At 34.2% G+C, this 23,560-nt stretch overlaps 1 protein-coding gene across 1 annotated transcript in view; it reads right to left on the bottom strand.

Moving 5' to 3' along the window:
• The window catches only part of CNBD1 (cyclic nucleotide binding domain containing 1), a 489,467-nt gene that overhangs the window by 433,896 nt on the left and 32,011 nt on the right, over positions 1 to 23,560 (bottom strand). Inside the window, exon 3 of the mRNA XM_047073787.1 lies at positions 14,194 to 14,307. Within this exon, the coding sequence (XP_046929743.1) occupies positions 14,194 to 14,307 (114 nt within the window). The remainder of the gene's footprint in view (positions 1 to 14,193; positions 14,308 to 23,560) is intronic.

The following is a 23,560-nucleotide window of genomic DNA, read 5'->3' as shown; positions in this document are numbered from 1 at the left end:
ATGAATGCTAATGAATGCTATTATCCTTAAGGAAAAAAAAATGTGGAGATGATAAAAGCCCAAATGACCTGTAATTATATACATGAGAATATTAAAATCATACTTAAATATAAGATAAACATTATGTGGGATAATAATAATAATAATAAATAATCACATTAACATCTAACATACATTTGAGTTTTTGTGCTGGTTGTTCTGCTAAACATTATATGCACATATCTCATTAACATTAACCATGTGAAATAAACAATATTATCCCCCATTGATAAGATAAGGAAATTGCAGATTAAAGAGTTTATATAATTTGTCTTACCACTCATAGCTGCTTGTTAAAGCTTAGTAGTAAAGCTTACTTGATGTATACACAAAGAAGATAGCCTAGCATAACTTACAAATATAAAATTAAAAGCCAAAATCCATTTCCCTTTCTATCATTCTTACAGAACCTCAAACATTCCTTCCAGACCTAGAACACCACTTCAAACTGTATCCCTACTTACTCCTATAAAACGTAAGCACAGTAAAACTCAGCAATGATGAGAATTCAGGTATAAAGCAATTTGCTTTTCTCCACCCAGCCTGGATACTAAAATGCAAATGAAATGAAGTTCTTATATTCTAAAAAGGAGAGGTCTGTGGACTGGAGGGAAAAGTGAAGGTAGATATAGCAGCTTTGTGGCAGGAATATGCAAAGTGAGTCCCCATGGACCTAGTATTCTTCTGGCCCAAGTTCATCATATTTGCCCAAGGTGGGCAACTCCTGAATTTTCTACTTCATGTTGTAAATCTCAAACTAGCCAAAGGATTCAAAATAGTCCCCAATGACATTTAAGCCTCTTGAAATTAACCAGGAGATACTAAACCACCAAAAGCAATAGAAACAAATAGGTGGTGGGGCGCCTGGGTGGCGCAGTCGGTTAAGCGTCCGACTTCAGCCAGGTCACCATCTTGCGGTCCGTGAGTTCGAGCCCCGCGTCAGGCTATGGGCTGATGGCTTGGAGCCTGGAGCCTGTTTCCGATTCTGTGTCTCCCTCTCTCTCTGCCCCACCCCCGTTCATGCTCTGTCTCTCTCTGTCCCAAAAATAAATAAAACTGTTGAAAAAAAAAATTAAAAAAAAAAAAAGAAACAAATAGGTGGTCAGACACATTAATTAATTAGTTGATTAAATTGTGCCTTATACTCTTCAGGAAATGGTAGAAAATTATCCTCATCATTACATAGTAAAATTAGCAATAATGCAATATATTAAATATATATATAATATACAAATATATAATAGTATGGATAATCTCATGCCAACAAATTTGAAACCTTAGATGAGATAAATCACTGTAAAAGTAAAAATTACCATACTGATAACATAAAGAAACTTTGAATTGTTCTAAATATTTTAAAGAATATAACTAAGAAGTAAGATTCCTTCCACAAAGAAACTCCTGGCCAAAATGGCCTTAATGATGAATTCTAACAAACTCCTAATAGATAAATAAACCCAAATACTTGCAGAAAATACAAAAGACGGCTATACTTTCCAGCTAGTATTATGAAGCCAACCTAGCCTTAATATCAACTTCTGGCAAGGATATTACAAGAAAATTACAAGCCAGTATCACTGAATATAGATGCAAAAATCCTAAGCAAAATATTAATAAACTGAATTCAGTAATAATTTTTTAGATATAAAGCATAGCCTAGTTAAGACTATGCCAGGAATACTATTTCATGAATGTTGTTCAACATATTAATGGAATAAAATAAATCATGATTATCTAAACATTTCATGTGATAAAACATTCATGTGTAATATAAACTCCTACAAAACTAGAAATAGAAATATTTTTTTCTTTTCTTTAGAGAAAGAGAGAGAGCACACAAGTAGGGGAGAGGAGCAGAGGGAGAGAGAGAAGACCCTTAAGCAGGCTCCACATTCAGCATGTAACCCAACACAGGGCTTGATCCCACAACTCTGGGTTCATGACCTGAGCCAAAATCAAGAGCCAAAATCAAGAGTCAGATGCTCAGACTGAGCCACCCAGGTGCCTTGAAGTGAACTTTCTTAATATGACAAAAGACAAACATCAGTTGTATTTCTGATTCCTTACTTTTTTTTCTTAATGCCATTTACTCAATTTTATTGCAATATACCTAAAATAAAGCAAGGAACACGTGATGCCATCAGCCATCAGTAAGCATGGCTTCAAAAGTTTCCCCCATTTCCTCATGAGACACACTTGGGTTATAAAGATGGTTACCCACCTGCTTAGGATGAGGTCCTATCATGCCATGTAAGGCCCTAACATGACCAGGACTTCACCCATGCAACTTCCAATGCAACCATATAACACTGGCCATCACTGGATAGGGTGAGCCAGTTATCTTCTGGGCAATAAGGTCTCACGACAGTCTGCTTAGCCAATATGTTCCTTACTATCTAATGGGGGAAGGCACTAATAGGTTAATTGGTCCCTAAATGTGTTATTGAAAGTTGTTAAAAGTGATATGAAGAATTTATACATGTTATGAATAACAAGTATAGGATACTTATAAGAGTGTAAAAATAGGTGACATATTTTGCTTGCCAGGAAAAGACAATGTCTCAGAGAGAGATTTAAACTGCCACACAAGATTTAAAAAGTTAAAAAAAAAAAAAAGAATATTCCAGGAAGAAAGTACAAGAAATTTTCTTGCAGAAAAAATTTCTAAAGATGCCAAATTCTGCTCAAAAATATTTTGACCCTGGGGCAAATGGTGTATCAGTCAGTTGTGTCTGACTCTTGAATTCGGCTCAGGTAATGATCTCATGGTTTCTTGAGTTCAAGCCCCACATTGGGCTCTGTGCTGCCAGCACGGAGCCTGCTTGGGATTTTCTCTCTCTCTCCCTCTCTCTCTGCCCCTCCCCCACTTGCACTATCTCTGTCTCTCTCAAAATAAATAAATAAACTTAAAAAAAAATATTTTGACCCTGTCAAATAGACACAGCCACTGTACAACAGATTAATATTCTCTGTTAATCTTTTCATACTTTTTTGATATCACTACATCTAATTATTTCTGAATTAATTTTTACTCAAAGCAAATGATAGGGATACATGAACTTATCCACAGAATTGATGGTTACCATAACTAGCAAGTAATTAGGCAATTCTAGTTATTTCTCTGCTGTTGACTTTTTAAGGTTTTTGGCATTGTTCCTATTGATTATTAAATTAAAAAATACATAATATATTGTAAGTTTAAAAGTAACAGTAAAATGAATGTTAATGTACCTACCCAGATCTTTAAGGTACCCATGGCACTGTACAATTACTCTTCCATGGACAGATACATAGCACTCACTCCAGAGATAACCACTACACTGAAGTTTGTTCCTATTATTCCCTTGGTTTTCATTATACAGATTAATCAAAAATATATGCATCCCTTTAAAAACCTAATTTTCATTTTGCATATTTAGTTTTGCACTTGATAGAAATGAAGTGATTCTTATGAATTCCATAACTTGTTTTTTAGTTGTTGTTCATTGTGTTTATGAGATTTAATGACTATAGTTCATTCATTTTACTGCTGTATAAGATTTCATTACATTTATAGACCACAAAGGGGATTTTCTTAAGTCTGTGGGCAATTGAGATTTTTGTTTCCAGGTTTGTTTTGTTTTTTATCTGTTTGTTTGCTATATACAAACTTGGCTACTATGACTATCTTGTACATCCAGAACTTCTCCAAGAATTAAAATTAGTATATGCACAACATTATATTAATAATGCCACACTGTTTTCTAAACTGGCTATAACAATAGCCAAGGCATAAGTTTCAGTTGCTCTACATTCTTACTGCTACCATATTATTAAATTTTTGACTTTGTGAAATTAATTGAAAAATATTGATCACTTTTCATGTATTTATGGAGTTATACTGACTATAGGAAATCACTAAGTTATTTAATTCCTCAGCAAACTACAAAGAGAAAAAAAATTAAAAAATCACAATACCAGTAAGATATTATTTGCCTCTTTCTTGCTGTGTTGAAATCTAATCATGAAAATAATGATGGGTAAAACTACTTGCAACCAAGAATGATTCAAAATAATGGGACGAAACTATACTAGCAGTCACTGAATTCTTCACTGCCACATACTTATAATTTTTAAAAAGCCAAAAAAATTAATTTTATTCTCAACCCTCTGACCCTGAGTACACTGCTTTGTGATATTCTGTGTGACAAAAGGAAAAGTATAGATAAAGCATTTTTGTAGCATCTCAAAGAGATTTTTATCTCAAGTAAAAGTGAATTATTATCTGAGTTGTAAGCACAACTATTCACTTATTTCACTGTACTCCATATTAACTTGAAAGAATAGCCAAAAGACAAACTATAATAAATGACTTGGATATTTGGATATAACTTGGATGTTTGGAATGTATTTTCTCAAAAATCAGTGAAGTGCAGTTGTCACTTCAAATAAACAGTGTCTGCTGCTTATAATAAAAGTTAAGCTTTCAAGTAAAAATTTGATTTTTGTAAAACCTGTATCCACTTCTGTAAACTTGAGAGCTTCCTAACATGTAAGGCTTTTCTGATGATCAGTGATGATATAAAAATTGTGATCCTGGGGCACTTGGGTGGCTCAGTCAGTTGACCATCTTATTGATTTCGGCTCAGGTCATGATCCTAGGGTCACAGGACTGAGCCCTGTGCCGGGCTCCACACTGAGTATGGAGCCTGCTTGGGATACTCTCTCTCTCTGTCTCTCTCCATCTCTCTCTCTCTCCCTCTGCCCCTCTCCCCCAGCTTGTGCTTTCTCTCTCTCTAAGGTAAAAAAAAATTATAAATTAAAAAAACTGTGATCTTTATACATTACATAAGAAAACATGTTAACATTTGCAAGATCTATATAACCTAGTGAACCATTTTCCAAAGGACCAATGTATATTACACAATCATGCATTAGTAAAAGAATTATTCATAGTGTAAAATAATAGTTTTTATTGATGTCATTGTTTTTAAATTGGCCATATTAAAGATTTTTTTAAAAAGCCCCAGTAAATTCAGGTGATAGGGATTAGCACCACTAACAAGCAAAATAAAATAAAATTTAGTGCACATTATCTCATTCAATCCTCCAACATGACTATAGAGTATGTATCAATTATAGATACATATGTCTCAATTATAGATAAAGAGACTAAGATTCAAAATTTTAGATAATCTTAAAGTAATACAATTACCAAATTGCAGAACTGAAATTCAAACCCAGATCTGACTAGTCCAGAGGCCATCACAACACATTGCCATCTATGTATTCTTGTATTCTAGCTCTCACAAACTTTTTTAAATTAGTCCCCCAAATCTTTCTGTATCCCCCTCCCCCACTTTTTTGTAAATCCATATAAATTTTACTAGGTAGTGGTTAGAGTCAGAGTAATATATATATAATATATGTATCCTATGTATATATATATATATATATATATATATATATACACACACACACACATATATGTATACATATATATAATATATATATGTATATATAATATATATATACATATATATGTATACATATATAATACATAAAATATATATAGGAACTTTCTTAAGATGTTTGCTATAGGTCTCTTCAATCCTTTTTGTTAGACTCTGAAGTCAGCCTGACTCATAAAAATACAAATAAATACAACCACTTTAAGTTTATTTACTGCATTAACTCCATTTGTTAAGCTTAGCTTACTTATCACTGGTGCCAAACCAGGAAAAACCAGGAAATAATTATGGGTGAATTCCAGCCCCAGGATGTACATTTGTAAGTTGCAAGCTTTGTCTTATATTGAGCAAGAGTGCTGACTTTGTCCCACACATTGCCAACATATCCAAAGTTAAAATTGAGGATTCAAAGGCAAATTCTTTTATATACTCTTGACAGCAAATATTGGAATCCTGTCATCTCTTATTATATAAGAAGAATATTTTAAGGTTAGAGAGGTAAGCAATATTTCCCTGGTTTCTATTAGATAAATGTCTATGCCAAACACAGAGTCTCCTCTTTTCATTCCCAAAAAACAATAGAAAATCCACAGTTAAATATGAACAGTTGATTGGACTTAACCTGTATTCTATGCTATAAAGCAGCAATACATTTTCCATTAATATATGACAAGCTATATGAAAATGCAAGAAAGTCAAATTATTTCAAAATGATTATTTACCTACTGAATATTAACTGATATTAAAGATGCCCAAATTTAAAAAGTTGGGATATCTAAAGACAACCTTGACTATAACAATATATTAACATATATTTATAAAATATATGCTATAAAATAACATATATTTACTGATCCTTAATTTTCCTCAGCATTCTTTTCTTTTTAAAAAATTTTTTCAATGTTTACTTATTTTTGAGAGACAGAGCATGAGCAGGGGAAGGGGCAGAAAGAGAGGGAGACCCAGAATCTGAAGCAGTCTCCAGGCACTGAGCAGTCAGCACAGAGCCCAACGTGGGGCTCAAACCCACGAACTGTGAGATCATGGCCTGAACTAAAGTCGGATGCTTAACCGACTGAGCCATCCAGGTGTCCCCTCAGCATTCTTTTTTTTTTTTTTTAATTTTTTTTTCAACGTTTATTTATTTTTGGGAGAGAGGCAGAGCATGAACGGGCGAGGGGCAGAGAGAGAGGGAGACACAGAATCGGAAACAGGCTCCAGGCTCTGAGCCATCAGCCCAGAGCCCGACGCGGGGCTCGAACTCACCAACCGCGAGATCGTGACCTGGCTGAAGTCGGACGCTTAACCGACTGCGCCACCCAGGCGCCCCCCCCTCAGCATTCTTAAATTAGCTTTGTTTAGCTCTTACACACTCATCTTAATGGCTTTTATCTATTTTCTTTTCCATCCCCATTTCCATATTCTATAGACAACCTTGCTTTAGTACCAAAGCTCTCTACCTGACCTTTGTATTGGAATTGATGATTACTGACTATTGAGAAATAATAAACATCATTTAGCTATATTGTCACTCAAGCTGGACTTAATTTATTAAAGAAAATAATTAAATTCAGAGAAAACGTAGCTTGTAAATTTTAGACTTTCTCTTCCTGATTTCATAGTTATGTCCTTGAAGAGATCTTAGCCTCATTGGGTAATTTAAGTAATGAATGAAGCATCTCGTTTTGGAGAACGGAAGGGCAAATTTGGAGACAGGGAAGCAAATTTCTTGCCACCAATAGTACACAATATGGAAGAAGCTCCAAACTTTCAACTATAGGCTTTTAAACCTAGAACTGATTCCCTTTGAATCGAAGACGCCTTTTTCCCCTTACAGAAATGGAATCTATAAGAAAATGCAGCAGCATTTATAATACTCCTCCAGCGGAACTCATAATTGCACCATGTTCACTACCTATCTCTTAACTGATGGTATCACATTTTTCCATTATCAGGGTAGGGTGTTGGTCAGGAATTCCATGCAATTAAAATTATGCCCACTGGGATCTACTGGCCTCTTAAAATCTAGATAAGGTTCCACGCAAATCCATGGAAGTACAAACCTCTCCTTAAGATTTCAACATTTATCCAGATGACATTCTGATGTTACCTCTGCCACTGTGTTTCTTCCTTAAATACTCTACTCCATGTCTTGTTTATCCAGAAATAAAACCAACTTTGCCTATATTTCCTCAACCAAACTAAACTAAACTAAACCAAATATTTAGAGCATTTGTAAGTGCAATAGAGTTCATCAGATACTGGGGTTATCCTAAAGAGATGCTGTATCACATATAGCCCAACATACTTAAAATACATTAATAAGAGTTTTCTTTTCTTAAATATCCTCAACCCCATGCCTAGGACAAATGGTTTCTCCTCACTCAGTGCACATTTCTCCAATTATTTCCTGGCTCCTCCTGCTTCTTGTCTGCCTCTTGTTTTCTCTGCCTTTCCTCACCCCTGGATAGCTCCACAACTCCAAGTTAGAATAGTTCTACTCAAGTCAGAACAGTTCAACACCTATTCCTCGACAATTCCAACCAAAACCATAGGAAGAAAGTGTGATAAAAGGGCCTTCCTTTTAGAATAGTCTACCATTCCTCAGTGGTAGTTGTAAACATGGAATGGCATTTTTTTTCCAACTCAAGACTTGAAACTTTCTTATAACAGTTCACTCTAACACAGGGAAATCCTATGCACTTAGGCAATTTCTACAAATTGCCACCATTTTGCTACAGTAATGCCCCAGGCCATCCAGGGTTTCATTTTTATGTCATAGCAAATGATTTAATTTGGGCCACAAAAGACATCAGACCATGGCTGAGGCAACCAGTTAGATTTCTATAAATTTCCCTTCCCTTTCCTTCCGAAAATTCTCTCAAAGGTCCAAATATTGCTTTCATAAACTAGCATGACAGTCCTGCACTTTGTCCTTGCCTTTCTCCCTTGTTCCTTTTTTCCTTTTCCTTTCTTCCTCTCTTCCTCCCTTCCTTCTTTCCTTTTTCTTTTCTTTCTGTCCTTTTCTTTCTTTTCCTTTTGTTCCTTCCTTCCTTCCTTCCTTCTTTCCTTCCTTCCTTCCTTCTGCCTTTCTTTCTTTCTTTCTTTCCTCTTTATTTTCTTCTTTCTTTCTTTCTTTCTTTCTCTCCTCTTTATTTTCTTTCTTTCTTCTTTCTCTTTCTTTCTTTCCTTTCTTTCTTTCTCTCTTTCTTTCCCTCTTTTTCTTTCTTCTTCTCCTGCACTGCAAGCCATCACCACTCCCATGTTGACATATGTGGAAGAAATTATCTAAATATTTTTTTTTTCAACGTTTATTTATTTTTGGGACAGAGAGAGACAGAGCATGAACGGGGGAGGGGCAGAGAGAGAGGGAGACACAGAATCGGAAACAGGCTCCAGGCTCTGAGCCATCAGCCCAGAGCCCGACGCGGGGCTCGAACTCACGGACCGCGAGATCGTGACCTGGCTGAAGTCGGACGCTTAACCGACTGCGCCACCCAGGCGCCCCAGAAATTATCTAAATATTTTGAAAAAAAATTTTCCCAAAACTTTCTAGTGGCAACTACTAAACTGGGCAATTACTGTATCAGCCAAAATAGCCTTACCAGCACTTGGATAATAATGGTGAAGACCATCACATGAATTTGGGGGGTTTTTGGTTTTCTTTTGTTTTGTTTTGTTTTTGTCTCAAGGACTCTTTTCCTTCTTCTCCTAGCTAACTCTTACTTATCCTTGAACTTCAACATCCCTTCCTCAGGGATTCTTGCCTTGATCTTCTAGTACATCGTCTGCCATTAACACAAGCACTCTCAATGCAAACTGCCCACCCCCGCACTTTGTCACCGCTGACACTTATTACACATTATTTATTACCTCTTAGTGCCTGTCAGAGCCATACCTTCTGAATATGAGACCCTGCGACACTTGCACTTAACACGGTCAATACTCAGTACATATTATTTAAATGAATAAACAAATGATAAAGCATTATTATAAGGTTTCTTCCTAGATGATGTAAATTTTTGCATTTATTTTTAGGGAAAAATAGTAAAACAGAATTATTACAGTTCTGACTTAAAAAAAAAACACACAAGGAGCATCTCATTCAATAGACCTCAGAACTTCAGACAAAATAAGGGTTTTATAATCACGAAAAGGATAGTTTCCTTTGTTCTAACGTTAAATACATAGTTTTCAAATACCCTGTGGTTAATTACCCTGAGGCCAGATTCAAGCTAGCATGAAATAAGCACTACTTAGCTGTAGCTATAGCACATGGGTAATTTTCACAATGCTAGAGAATGAAATTGAGTCCAAATCTCGAAAGAACACAAGCTAAGAAAGTAATTTTGCAGAGATTTTTTTAAAGTCAGTCTATCAGAATCCATTTGCTCTAGGTTTTTAGTTGCTTCAACTCCAAATATTCATCTTTATTTTCCAGCATTTTCTGCACTTACACTTTTAGAGAGAATTTGTAATCCATCAAGGTACAATGTGTACTATACCTAATAATTATTTTAAAATGTGTTTCAGAAAAAAATATATATATTACAGAGAAGTTCCACATCATTTTAACCCAGATCAAAGGTACATGTTACTGCTGCTTTTAGATGTAGAAGTAAAATTTTGAGCTTCAATTCAAGCAGCTGAAATGTCCTAGTCTCTTTAGAATCTGAAGTCCAAACTGAAGCATCAAATCTTTGCACAAAACATGCTTTGACAGCTTTTGGAGAAATAGGTAATTTGGCCAACTGAGCATACTTACTTCTGGAACCATGAGAAATATCCCAGAAGACCCTTCCAGTCAGGATGCCTTTAGCACATTGAAGGATACTCTTAGTGAGACCCCAGGGCTGGTGGACAGGAAGCACAGTATAGCACATTGCCAACATCCTTTTACTCTTACCAGGTTTATTCAGTTTTAAGTTATATAACACAAGCTAAGTTAAGATGGTTTGCTAAACATTACCATTACCTGGTTATAAACCTGTTATAATCTGTTATAAGTTATAAACCTAGAAACTCCTTCTAAACAGAGCAAGTTTCTCCCTTCTCTTCATCCTTTTTTGATCCTATGCCTAATTAGAATTAAATCTTTTAGGATAATAGATACTTATTGGACTTCATTAAAATGTCCTGAGTAAAAATATATCAAGAGAGTCTAAAACGCCACACCCTGCATATTAAGGGCAACATGTGATTGATTGCTGCTAAATTTAATGAGACAAGTATATTATAGCCAAAGCCCATACACAACTTTGCAGTTTAACAATAAGCCCACAGACAAATGAATAAATGGTTAAAAATGTGGAGTAAAATGTCCCAATAGAAAAGCTGCAGTTTAGTCATTTTTATTCATTCTCTAAAAGAAAAAAAAATCAAATTGTCTCTAGGCTTACTATCCAAAAAAGTAAGTCAAATGATTTATAAAAGTCAAATAAGAATACAAGCTTCCTTATAATACGTGAGTTCCTACTCTCCCCCCAAAAAGTTGCTTATTTAATAAATATATCTTCAACATAGATTTCCACAATTCTGTGGAATAGTTTTCTCAATTACTATCATTTCCTTAAACCTTCTTTTCCTCCAGAAATGAACTGATATAAAGGCGTACTGATTAAAAGTCTGTCTTCTCCAAGAAATAACTGTTAAGGAGGATGTAGAGAAAAAAGAAACTTCATGCACTGTTGATGGGGACATAAATTGGTACAGCTGCTGTGAAAAACAGTATGGAGTTTCCTTGAAAAACTGAAAATAGAAATACCATACAATTCAGTAATTCCACTACCCAAAGAAACAAAAACATTAATTCAAAAGATATATGCACCCCTAAGTTTATTGCAGCATTATTTATAACAACCAAGATACAGAAGCAACCCAAAGTGTCCATCTATCGAATGCATAAAGAAGATGTGGTATATATACAATGGAATGAATATTAGCCATAAAAAAAGAATGAGATCTTGCCATTTTCAACAACATGAACCACCCCAGAAGGTATTTTGTCAAGTGAAATAACTCAGACATAGAAAGACAAATATCATATGATTTCATTTATATATGGAATGTAAACAACAAAACAAATGAATAAACAAGCAAAAGAGACCCATAAACACAGAGAGCAAACTGGTGACTTCCAGAGGGGATGTGGGTGGGAGGTGGGCAAAATGGGTGAAGGAGAATGGGACATATAGGCTTCCAGTTATGGAATGAATAAGGGATGGGGATGAAAGGTATAGCATAGGGAATGTGGTCAATGGTACTGTAATAGCATTGTATGATGACAGATGGTAGCTACACTTGTGGTGAGTATAGTAAAATGTACAGTTACTGAATATGTTGTACATCTAAAACTATTGTAACATTGTGCATCAACTATACTTCAATTAAAAAATAATTTAAGTCTGTCATTTCTTGTTTAAAAGGGTGAATATTAAATTTGTTTAAGCGAAGATGCAGCAATTTGTTACTGTTACTATTATGTGTATTAATTTGTTATTGTTGCTGTTGTTGATTAACCTATTTGAAAAGTGGCAGAATTTCTTGACAGATGTTATACATCTATACAAAACATCCTCACTGCCTATATCTATAGTCCATGATAATAATAAAAGCTAGTACAATTTAAAAGTTCTTTCCATGCATAACTCTGAAATGAGCTATTAATGTGGGATATTAATATTATCTTCTTTACCGAGGTAAAAACAGAGCAATGTTCAGAGGCTATTCCCAAGTCATGCTGTTACACTTGGACAAAACAGAAACTCAGATCCAAGTTGTGTGAGTCAAAATTCAGTGCTTTTTTAAAAGAAATATTGCAGATTTGATATCTAATACCTGTCAATATGTCAAAAAATTACCTTCTCTCTAGTTGATTCATAAATAAAATAAATTTAGACAACTGTCATAGTACTGAGTCATCTTTGATCTATGTTCCAGCCAGGTCTTCCATTTATTTTCATTTATGGGGCACTGCTCCAAGTGGAGTTAATGGTTATATGAAGCATTTCTTCTACTCTCCTTGCACTTCGATATTTAGCAAATGCCCTGACATAAGGAATTCTCACCAGATGTCCCAAACAAGGCTCATGTCATTCTTCAAAGCCTTGCTGTTGTATCTGTCACATGACATTTACATTAAGTGAATGACAGAGTGTTGAATATGGCAATGATAATGGGTAAATGTTATTCATGAATAATTTTAATAGTGTTGGTATTTAGTGTTTGCTAAGATTCATGTTTTCTCATCAATTATTTTCTGCCAAAAGCTTCTCTGAATTACCTGAGCTCTAGTCCCACCATCCAAGCCTATGTGGATTCATCACATTACCAAGGGCCAGTGTAAGCTAAGCTTAGAGATTCATAATTTAATATATTTCATGAATGTAATTTTAATTCCATTTAAGGTATTTTTATTGCTACTTTAGAGGAGTTTCTTTCTGGCTTAAAATATAAATGTTTTGTAGTTTTTAATAGTCACATACTGCACAAATTACAAGTAAAAGCATGATTTTAATTTTACTATGAGACATATTGAATTACATCAAATACCTTTTCAACATTTCTTCTTGAACTACTAGTAGCATAAAATTGTAATAATAGATTTTCTAATGATGAACTTTAAGTTCATGAGATGAAACCAATATAACCATGATGTACACATCTAATACACTATTGCATTATTTCACTTGCTAATATTTCATTATGTATATTTCCCTACATGATAATTAAAATTAGTATTTCTTATTTATGTTACTTTTGTTAAAATTTTTAGATGTTTATTTTTTTTTTTTGAGAGAGAGAAAGTGCATGCATGTGAGCTGGGGAGGGGCAGAGACAGAGAGGGGGAGAGAGAATTCCAAGCAGGTACTGTCTGCATTGTCAGGGGAGAGAACTTCTGCACTGTCAGCACAGAACCCCATGTGGGGCTCTATTCCATGAAGTGCGGGATCATGACCTGAGCCTAAGTCAAGTTTGGCATGCTCAACCAACCAAACCACACAGGGGCTTTTATTCTTGCTAAATTTTGATATCAGAGTTATGGATACAAGGCAAAATCACAAACTACTTTTTATTTTTTACACTATGGAAAAACTAAATTGCACAGAAATTTTAGCTTTTCTTGGACATTTGAAAGGAACTTCTAGTGATATCACTTGGGCTATGGGTTTTTAATTTTTGCTTTTGTTCTTTTTTGCTCCAAATTATACTTTTGAAGGGTACTTTTTACAATTTCTATTTATACCATATTATATTTTTAATCTATCTCCTTGAATAAATTTAGTAGCGCTTTTTTTAGAAATTAATCAATAACATCTAGATTATCAAATTAGCCTCAAGTTATATAACTCTATCATAATTTATAATTTTCCTAGTTTTCTTTGTATCATTTATTGTATTATCTTTCGCATTCCTAATAGCATTTTCTTTTATTATGTTTATTATATAAGGCTAGTTGCTTATTCTTTTTAATGATAAAACTAAAGGAGCAACATACACTTATTAGTCCCAATCATCATACCATATAATTAAAATTCCTCCAAAGTCATTGTGTAAATTTACTCTTCCCTACCAAACTTCATTTTCTTGGCTGCTCGCTAGCATGGAGTGCTGGAAACAGATTAAATACTTTCATTATTTGAGCTCCATTTGTTTTTTAATGCATATGCACATCAACCTTGTTTCCAAAAGAAGACATCATTACCTTTTTTCCTCTTGTTTGAAGAGTTTAGGCAGTCTGGTTTTTTTCTTCAGGAATATTTTAGGATATTGCTTTATAAACATATTGTGAGCTGACAGGATACTGTAAGAACTCTGGCTTTAAAAATAAGAGAGACAAATTAAATTTTAAGTGTCATAAGATAATAGTTTCCAAGGAAAGATTTTTGACTCAATACATACAACTTAAGTCTATACTATTTAGCCTAAAAAAACAAATGACAAAAATATGAAACATAAACATTCTGTGCTTTAAAAAGATCCACTATAAAAATTGTTCATAGTGTGCCTCAGTAAGAAATATTTTATGAATATTAGATTTATGGGAATGTCAATGTCAAAAATTTAATTTTTAAGTTCAGCCTTCTTAAAAGTTTTATTTCTGTAATTGATTAAAGCCCTTACATAAAATATGCCACATAATTAAAATTCCTCCAAAATAATTCACATAGAGGTCACATATACATCACCAAAAAGTATATTTATCCGAATCTTTGCAATGATTTATGAAAATCTCATGTACTGTTTTTAGAACTGGAATAAAGATATGTTAGAGCAAAAGATCAGCATTTCCCAATCCACAAGATCAGTAGAATCATCTGGGATGCTTTTTAGAAGTACGGTTTTCTATCCTATCTTTCTGAAGAAAGATCTCCAAGTCTAGAGGTCTGCATGGGCCTATTTTAAATATCCTTCTCCAGGGGATTCCTATTTGTAGCCAGATTTCAACCCACTGCAAATATAAAAATGCCAATAATCCACAGGATATAGTAAATTATCATTCAGTGTCAGGTAATGACATTTGTTTCTGGAAAATCTGCTTCATTCAATTTTCAATTGACAACCACCATGAAAAATTGATCAGTTTTTTTAAATGCTAAGCATTCATCTTGACAGCTTATTTCAATAATTATCAAAAATGATCATACTTAAAAACGAACACTGACAAACATCTTTATCAATATTTGCCTCATGGCAATGAATATAAAAATACTTGAGAAATCTTTTATTTCATTGTCAGTGTAAATAATAGCAACACATTATAAAATATTTATAACAGCTTTTTTTCTCCTGGCCAAAGTTTCCTAAAATGCCATATTAATTCTTTACACAAAACAAATACTACATACTTTAAGAATGTTATGTAAGTTAATTTAACTTAATTAACTCAAATAGTGCAAAGTGAATTTGATTTAATATGACATTAAGCATTTTCATGCCTAATCTTACACTACAGAGATACATGAAGCAAGAATCTAATATATTTTAAATCCAGTCACATATCATTAGAAGCTTCTCCAAGATCTTTTTTTCCCCCAATTTAGAATTCACATTCTACATTCATCTATTTTACACATCTACTTGTAAAACATTAGGTGCTTGTTATAGGCCAAACAATTGGGCTAAAATCTTCACACTATTTTTGTCTCATTACATATTTACACAACCTGATAAAGTTGCTATTCTTTATTGCCCATTCTACACATAAAGAAACTGCAAACTTAATTTATATAACTAGTAAGTGGAGGACACAGGGTACAAATGAAAACTATATTGACTTTAAAACCCATTGTCTTACCTTTTTGGATACACTGCTCCCTAAACAATAAAACATGTTAGTTAATACTAAGTGCCAGTCACTATTCTAGGCAGTTTACATGTAACGTATAATTTATCCTTACACAACTATATCAGCTGATATTCCTATCATCCTCATTTGGTAGATAAAGAAATTGAGGCCCATGAAGTACAAAATTATGGCCTCTTTCCTTTGTCTACACGGAGCCCATGCTATAAGACTTGGAACCTTACTCCAATCTGTGATCTGGACAGACCATCTTTGGAGTGGCTAAGAAGCTTACATCAAAATGCTAAGACCTTCACTCTTGTCATTTTCCATGTCTATGACTGAACTGCCTGCTTAATCTAATCCTTGAGAATTTTCAAGGTGTGGTAGCTGATGTACATGGACCAGTGTTTATGATCTGTCTCCAAGTTAGTATCTTCAAGAAGTGAAAAATGTGGAAGGTTGAAATGGAAAAGACAAATGCTAGAACTAGGCATGATATAATTTTCAAAATGAGGACCTAAGTGCTCTATGCTGCTATGATGTATACTCTACATCACAAAATGTAATCTGGCAGTATATGCCTATTCTGAGTCTCTTTTGAAATAAAAACATATAGTTCTGTGTGTTCAGTAGGTTGCATTATTGTCTAAAACTATGTGAAGTATGCAAATAAATGCCTCTAAATACGCACAGGAGAAGTAGATTAGGAGAAATGGTATAAATACAATTAGAAATCCAGGGATACAGAAAGATTAAGAATTATGGCAGAGTCAGAAAGTAGACCATGGATCCAAATAACTATTTGACACTTGAAAACTGTCCACATAATTTCCTAAGCTATGAGTAAGCACTCTATGGACAAAATTCTCTACTTTATTGAAGCTCACCTGCAAGGAAACTCACCTGCAGAGAAACCCCAGTTTCCTCAGATGAAGGGGAAATACATACAAAACCTATAGATTTACACACCAGAACTCTAGAGCACTTTCAGGATGCTTACAATAGCCAAGTAGGTATTAAAAGGTGGGGTGTGTGCCAAACTGGAAATAATGCCCACAAAGAGAAAGCCACAACCTCTCTCTCTCCCTCTCTCTCTCTCTCTCTCTCTCATCTGTCATGTCGTAAGAGAAGTCTAAAATGGCCAGATCCTACAGGTTTTCATTTTTTAAAATTTTTACATAAACCAGAAATTTGAACTCTCATGTGAAATTTTTATTTTTAAATATTAGCAACTGCTGTAGATTGAATTGTGTTCCTCCCCCTCCCCCATATTCATATGTTGAAGCCCTATCTGCCAATGTGACTGTAACTGGAGATAAAGCTATTAGGAGGTAATTAAAGTTATATGAGATCTTGAGGGCAGGGACCTAATCTGTTAGGACTGGTGGTCTTGTAAGAAGGGGAAGAGAGAAAGATCTCTCTCTCCACATGCACACACCAAGTAAAGGCCGTAAGAGGACACGACAAAAAGGCAGCTATCTGCACGCTAGGAAGACAGCTCTAGTCAGAAATGAAACAACTGGCACCTTGATCTTGGACTTCCCGTCTTCTAGATCTGTGAGAAATAAATTTCTGTTATTTAAGACAACCTACAGTATTATGTCAGCCTGAGCAGAATAAGACTGTAACATACTTTAGAAAAATTTTAAATTACTGTGTGAATCAATCAAAATAATATTTTAGTTCTACATGAATTACACTATCCCAGGCCAGGGGACAGGGGTACCAGTTAATGGCCTTGGCAGGGTTCCCTAACTGCATGACAAGTAGTTACTTTTTGCCTCCTCTACTAGACTGTGCCTACAATAAGAAATAAAAGAACCCTATGGGGCACCTGGGTGGCTCAGTTGGTTGAGCATCTGACTTCAGCTCAGGTCATGATCTCACGGTCCGTGAGTTCGAGCCCCACGTCAGGCCCTGCACTGACAGCTCAGAGCCTGGAGCCTGCTTCAGATTCTGTGTTTCCCTCTCTCTCTGCCCCTCCCCTGCTCATGCTCTGTCTCTCTCACTCTCAAAAAATGAATAAATGTTAAAAAAAAAAAAGAAAAGAAATAAAAGAACCCTAGTCTTGGGATCAAAATGACCTTTGTTTGTGTACTAAATTTTCTAGTTTATATCAAGTAAAAAGTATTAAGGTATTGAAAGTATTAAAGTCATTTAAGCTTTATATGCTTTACTTGCTTATGTACTGAATGATAGATACATGTCTAAATAATAATAATTCAATGTTTAATATTCAATTATTTTATATCTATCTTAAAAACTTCCCTATGCTACAACAAACCATGTCCCTTTCTTCCTGGGTACAGGGCTAACCTACATTTCCCAACTTCTTTTGCACTTAGATACAGTCACATGGCTAAGTTCTAGCCAAAGGAACATGGAAGAGAGGGTGGGAGTGATGTGCACCATTTCCAGACCAGGCCCATCGAAATCTGCCCCCAATCTCACCAAAAAACCCTTCTATAAAAGATTCTCTATGTCTTTTTCCTTTCCAGCTTGAAGCAAATTAGCAGGTTAAACTTGAAAAACACAAAGATGAAAGAACAAAAGTTTGAAAGAGGCCTGAGTTCCTAAACCAGAACAGCCTACCAATCAAATATAACCCTATAGGGCTTGATGTGAGAAAGAAAGAAATTTCTGTTGTGTTATACCACTGAGATTTAGGGTTTGTCTATAATGGCTAGATTTCCCTAACTAGTTATATCTTCTGTATCCCATTCAGTTTTGCTTACAAGTCTGGGAACATAATATACTTTTAATAAAATACTTATTGATTAATTATATTTATGTGGCTTCCCTAAGGCAGTTTACATTTTTTATTTTAAATTAGTTAAAACGAGCCATAAAGGTTGGATCTATTCAACCACTCATAGATTTTTTTCTTCCTAAATTTGTCTTATAAGTATTGTAGCATCTATTCATTTATGTGATGAAAACTGAAAAAATGTGAATGTTATTCTTGCAAACTAGAAGAAAGCAGAGGTACAATTTGATAATAATTAAGTTCCTTTTATATATATACATAAAAATATAGATATAATATACTATTATACATTATATATAATGTATATATTTATTTTATTATATATTACCTTGTATATAATGGCTTTTATTATTTTATTACAAAATTAAAGAAAGAAGAAAAATGCTACATAATAAGGCCAATGTATTTAAAATGCCCTGGCTACTAAATGAAAAGATCAATCAATCAGCAGTCTTTAGATAATGCCACTATAAAGTGTCATGCAGTTCAGTTTTCTCCAGACTTAATTTTAAATATTTTGGAAATGTGGTCTCTAGTTATGAATTCATTTGATCATCTTTCTTATCTATGGATAAAGCTCATTACGAGTGACTCCATGGTGTCAAAATTATTTGATTAGTTTTTCAAAGGAGTTCCACATGCCACTATAATTGATTAGCAGATATATTAATCATAAAGATCAACCCCTTTTTATTTTCATAAAGTTCCTAAAGAAAAATTAAAAGATCTATTTTGACAAAGCCAACTGCAAAGATATGACTTGAAGACTGAACCTAACCTTTTACAGGGATATTGATCTGTCAAAAAATTTTACTTACCCTATTTTCAGAACAAATATCTGATTAGCATGTAACCTGATGTTGTGGTTTATCTTTTACAAACTATTTCATCTTCTCATTTATTTATTTCTAGAAAAGAACTACCTATCTTTAGGATTACTGTAGTAGTTAGAAAAAATAAATGCAAAACCATGGCCCATTTTTTACAATGTATTAGCCATGTAAAAATAATAACTGTTAATATAAATCTAAGTACAGAATATATGGCATATAGTAACACATTTTTTATTTTATTAAAAATATAGATATATAAACTCCATTTTCGGTGAAAAAAGAACAAGAATTTGAGTCAACTTTAAATCCTTCTTTAGCAAATACATATGAAGTTCTCAAGTTAATGTCAAAACTAAAATTGTCTAGCCATGAGAGAGACTTCTTTATTGAAAAGTACTTAGCCAATGATTCTGAATCTTTTACATCATTGGAAGAGAACTATTAAAGAGAAAATATCTGGCATTCATCTTATAGTGTAGAACATCACATCTTAGAAAGAAAAATCTTCAGTTACTACATCATGGCAGTCTTGATTCTCTGAAGAACTCTGTTGTTGCACATATCATGCACAAAGAATTTTCTGTTGCATTGTTGGTCTCACAAGAAGAAAATAATTGAGATATTGAGATCTCCAAAAACCATCACATTGCAAAAGAAAAAAAAAAGAAATTAAAGTGAGTTGAATAGGTACCTAAGATGTGAGCATGAAGCAGACAAAGGGGTAGGGTTGTGAGGAGGGCACTGATAAGAGCACTGCTGAGAGAAAAATGTACCTTGACCCAGGAAAAAAGAGGGTAGCTCAGCTTGAGAAATTTGCTTTGGAGAAAGATTTTTGAAGGAGAATGAAGTAATCCCAGTTTCTTGGTATACTCTGGTTCTAAGAAGAGACAGTTATAAATTCTCCCTGGGGGAAATTATCCACAATTTAGGTCTTATGTTATTATATGTTAAGAATAAGCAAAACGTTCATAGAAATTTTATGTGCAAAGACAAGTTACCATGAAGGGAGCATTAGATTTATACTGTTAAACACTATAATCCTGGTATGTTAGATATAGAATATAGAACAATATAAAATATTTGTAGAAATAAAGGTAGAATAACAATCATGATCCATAACAAAAGATTATCACGAATGACCAGGCAAATTTGAAAAGAGAACTTGGTAGAACTTCTCAAAATTAAAATTATAATCATTAAAATGATTATAATATGAAGAACTCAACGAATATGTTAAAGATCAAATTAGAGAGAGTTGAATAAGAAATTAAATTTGAAGACATATTTGTAGAAATTCCCAAACATTCAGAGAAATAATATTGGCAAAAAGAGTAGACAAAAAGATCAATGAAACACACTAGCAAGCCTCAAAATAGACCCACATGTATACAATCAAATGCTCTTTGACAAAGGAGCAAAGGCAGTTCAATACAGACAGGGTAATTCTTTTTTCTTTTCTTTTTTTAAGTTTATTTATTTATTTTAAGAGGGAGAGAGCATGCATGCAAGCAGGGGATGGGCAGAGAGAGAGGGAGAGAGAAAATCTCAAGCAGGTTCCACACTCAGCACAAAGCCAGACATGGGGCTTGATCTCACAAACCGCGAGATCATGATCTGAGCCAAAACCAAGAGTTGGATGCTTAACTGAGCCGCCCAGGTGCCCCAAGGATATATACATTTTTTAATTATGCTGTAACTGGACATCTGTCTGGAAAAAAAAAAAGTGCAGGGGGACACAGACTTTACAGTCTTCACAAAATTAACCTAAAATGGATCACAGGCCTAAACGTGAAATAAGTATAAAACTTGTAGAAAATAACATAGAAAAATAATCTAGGTGACCTTGGGTTTGGCAATAGCTTCTTAGATTGCACATCAAAAATATCATTCATGAAAAGAAAAATTAATAAGTTGAACTTTATTAGCATTTAAAACTTCTGCTTGCAAAAAGACACTATCATGTAAATGAAATGACAATACACATGCTAGGAGAAAATATTTGCAAAACACCTATTTGATAAAGGATTGGTATCCAAAATATAAAAATAACCCTTAAAAATCAACAATAAGAAAACAAAGAACCCTATTAAAAATGGTACAAGATATGAACAGACACCTCACAAAGAAGAACATTAGCATATGAAAAGATTCTCCATATATGTCACCAGAAACATGCAAATTAAAATAACAAGATAATCACTACACACTTACTACAATGGCTAAAATTCAGAACACTGACAACACAAACTGCTGTCAAGGTTGTGAAGCAATAGGAGCTCTCATTCATTGCTATGGAAATACAGTGGTATAGACACTTTGGAAGACAGTTTGGTGGTTTCTTACAAAACTAACAATACTCATATAATACAGCAACTGCACTCTTTGGTATTTACCCAGGTGAGTTGAAAACTTAACATTCACACACACACACACACACACACACACACACACCTGTACATGAATATTTATAACAGCTTTATTCATAATTGCTAAAACTTGGAAGCAACCAAAACATTCTTCAACTGAATAGAGAAACAAACTGTATTACATCCATACAATGAATATTTTTCAATGTCAAAAGGAAATGAGCTATCATGTCATGAAAAAACAAGAAGGAACATTAAATGCATCAGTGAAGAGAAATAAATCAATTTGAAAAGGCTACACACTGTATTTTTCCAAGTATATGGCATTCTAGAAAGGGTAAAACTATGGAAATAATAAAAAGATCAGTGGTTACCATGGATTAGGGAAGGATGAAAGAATAGGTGAACACAAGGGATGTTTAGAGCAAAAAATACTCTGTATGATACTGTAATGATAATTACATGTCCTTAAAATCTGTCAAAGACCCTACCATGTACAACCCAGTGAACCTTATTGTAATTATGGACTTTAGTCCATAATGTACCAATATTTACTAATTAATTATAAGAAATATACCATACTTATTAAGCACGATGTTAATAATATGGGAAACTAGGAGAGAGAAGTAAAGGGCATTGGGAAACTCTACTTTCTACTCAATTTTTCTGTAAATATAAAACTCAAAAAATGAGATATATTAAAAATATATGAATGAAATAAATGAGAAATTTGTAGTACACAATGAGAAATTAAGATAAGAAGAAATTTGAGAGTGGAACTCCAATTGGAAATGTGGTAGACCTGGAGACAGGTAATAAGAGTGAGAGTTGAGTAGTACATAAGAGGTAAATAACAAGTATTAGTAATACAAAGGAACAGTAGAATCTAAGTATAACATATGGAGAAATAAAGAAACAAGTGAATAAAACATGCCTGCAAGATTTGCATGCTTTGATTACTGAGTAAATGATAGACATTCAGCAAATATGTTTTGAATGCAACTGCATGCCATGAACCAAAATAGTCAATAAAAATGCAGTGGTGAACCAAACTCCTAAGGTTGTTTCACTCTGGTAGTTTAGAGTCTAATTGTGATAATATTGATAAGGAATGGAGATGAGAAGCAGGTTTTCATAAGACTATGAATTTGTTTCTTAAATCAAGATGTGGGAAGAGGGGATGCCTCGGTGGCTCAGTTGGGGAAGCTTCTGACTTCAGCTCAGGTCAAGATCTCACGGTTTGTGAGTTTGAGCCCTGCATTGGGCCCTGCTCTGGCAGCTCAGAGCCTGGAGTCTGCTTTGGATTCTGTGTCTCCCTCTCTCTCTGCCCCTCCCCTGCTCACACTCTTTCTCTATCTCTCAAATAATAATAATAAAAGTTAAAAGAAAATTTTAAAAAATCAAGATGTAGGGAAAATTTGAGGGTTAATGACATCTTAGAGATTATAGCAACTTCTTTAACTTGAGGAAGTTTATCTAAGGAAACATTCTCTAGACCAGAGTTCCTTAAGTGGGTGAGAAATGGGAGACTAAGGGGATTATGGTTCCTGGACCCAATTCCAATGTATGTGTGAGTTCCTGGACCTAACTCCAATGCATGTGGGGGGTGGAAGGTGGTTTCCCGCACAATACCAAGCAACTTTGGGGACTCCAGCAGAGTGTCTGAGAATTCAACTCAGTACTAACAGTACCTGGAGATCTCAGATCCCATAAGTTAAGGGTTCAGTCCCACAACTGATCCCATCTCACTTCAGATGCCAATCACGTGTAGAAGATCCCCAGGTTACCCACAATTCTGTCCAATTTGGCTACAATGG

The sequence above is a fragment of the Lynx rufus genome, unplaced genomic scaffold (genome assembly GCF_022079265.1).
Source record: "Lynx rufus isolate CCGP_SWC_20201006 ecotype Redwood Valley unplaced genomic scaffold, mLynRuf1.p SCAF_12, whole genome shotgun sequence".
NCBI lineage: Eukaryota > Metazoa > Chordata > Mammalia > Carnivora > Felidae > Lynx > Lynx rufus.
This window is presented reverse-complemented; position numbering and strand designations above follow the sequence as displayed.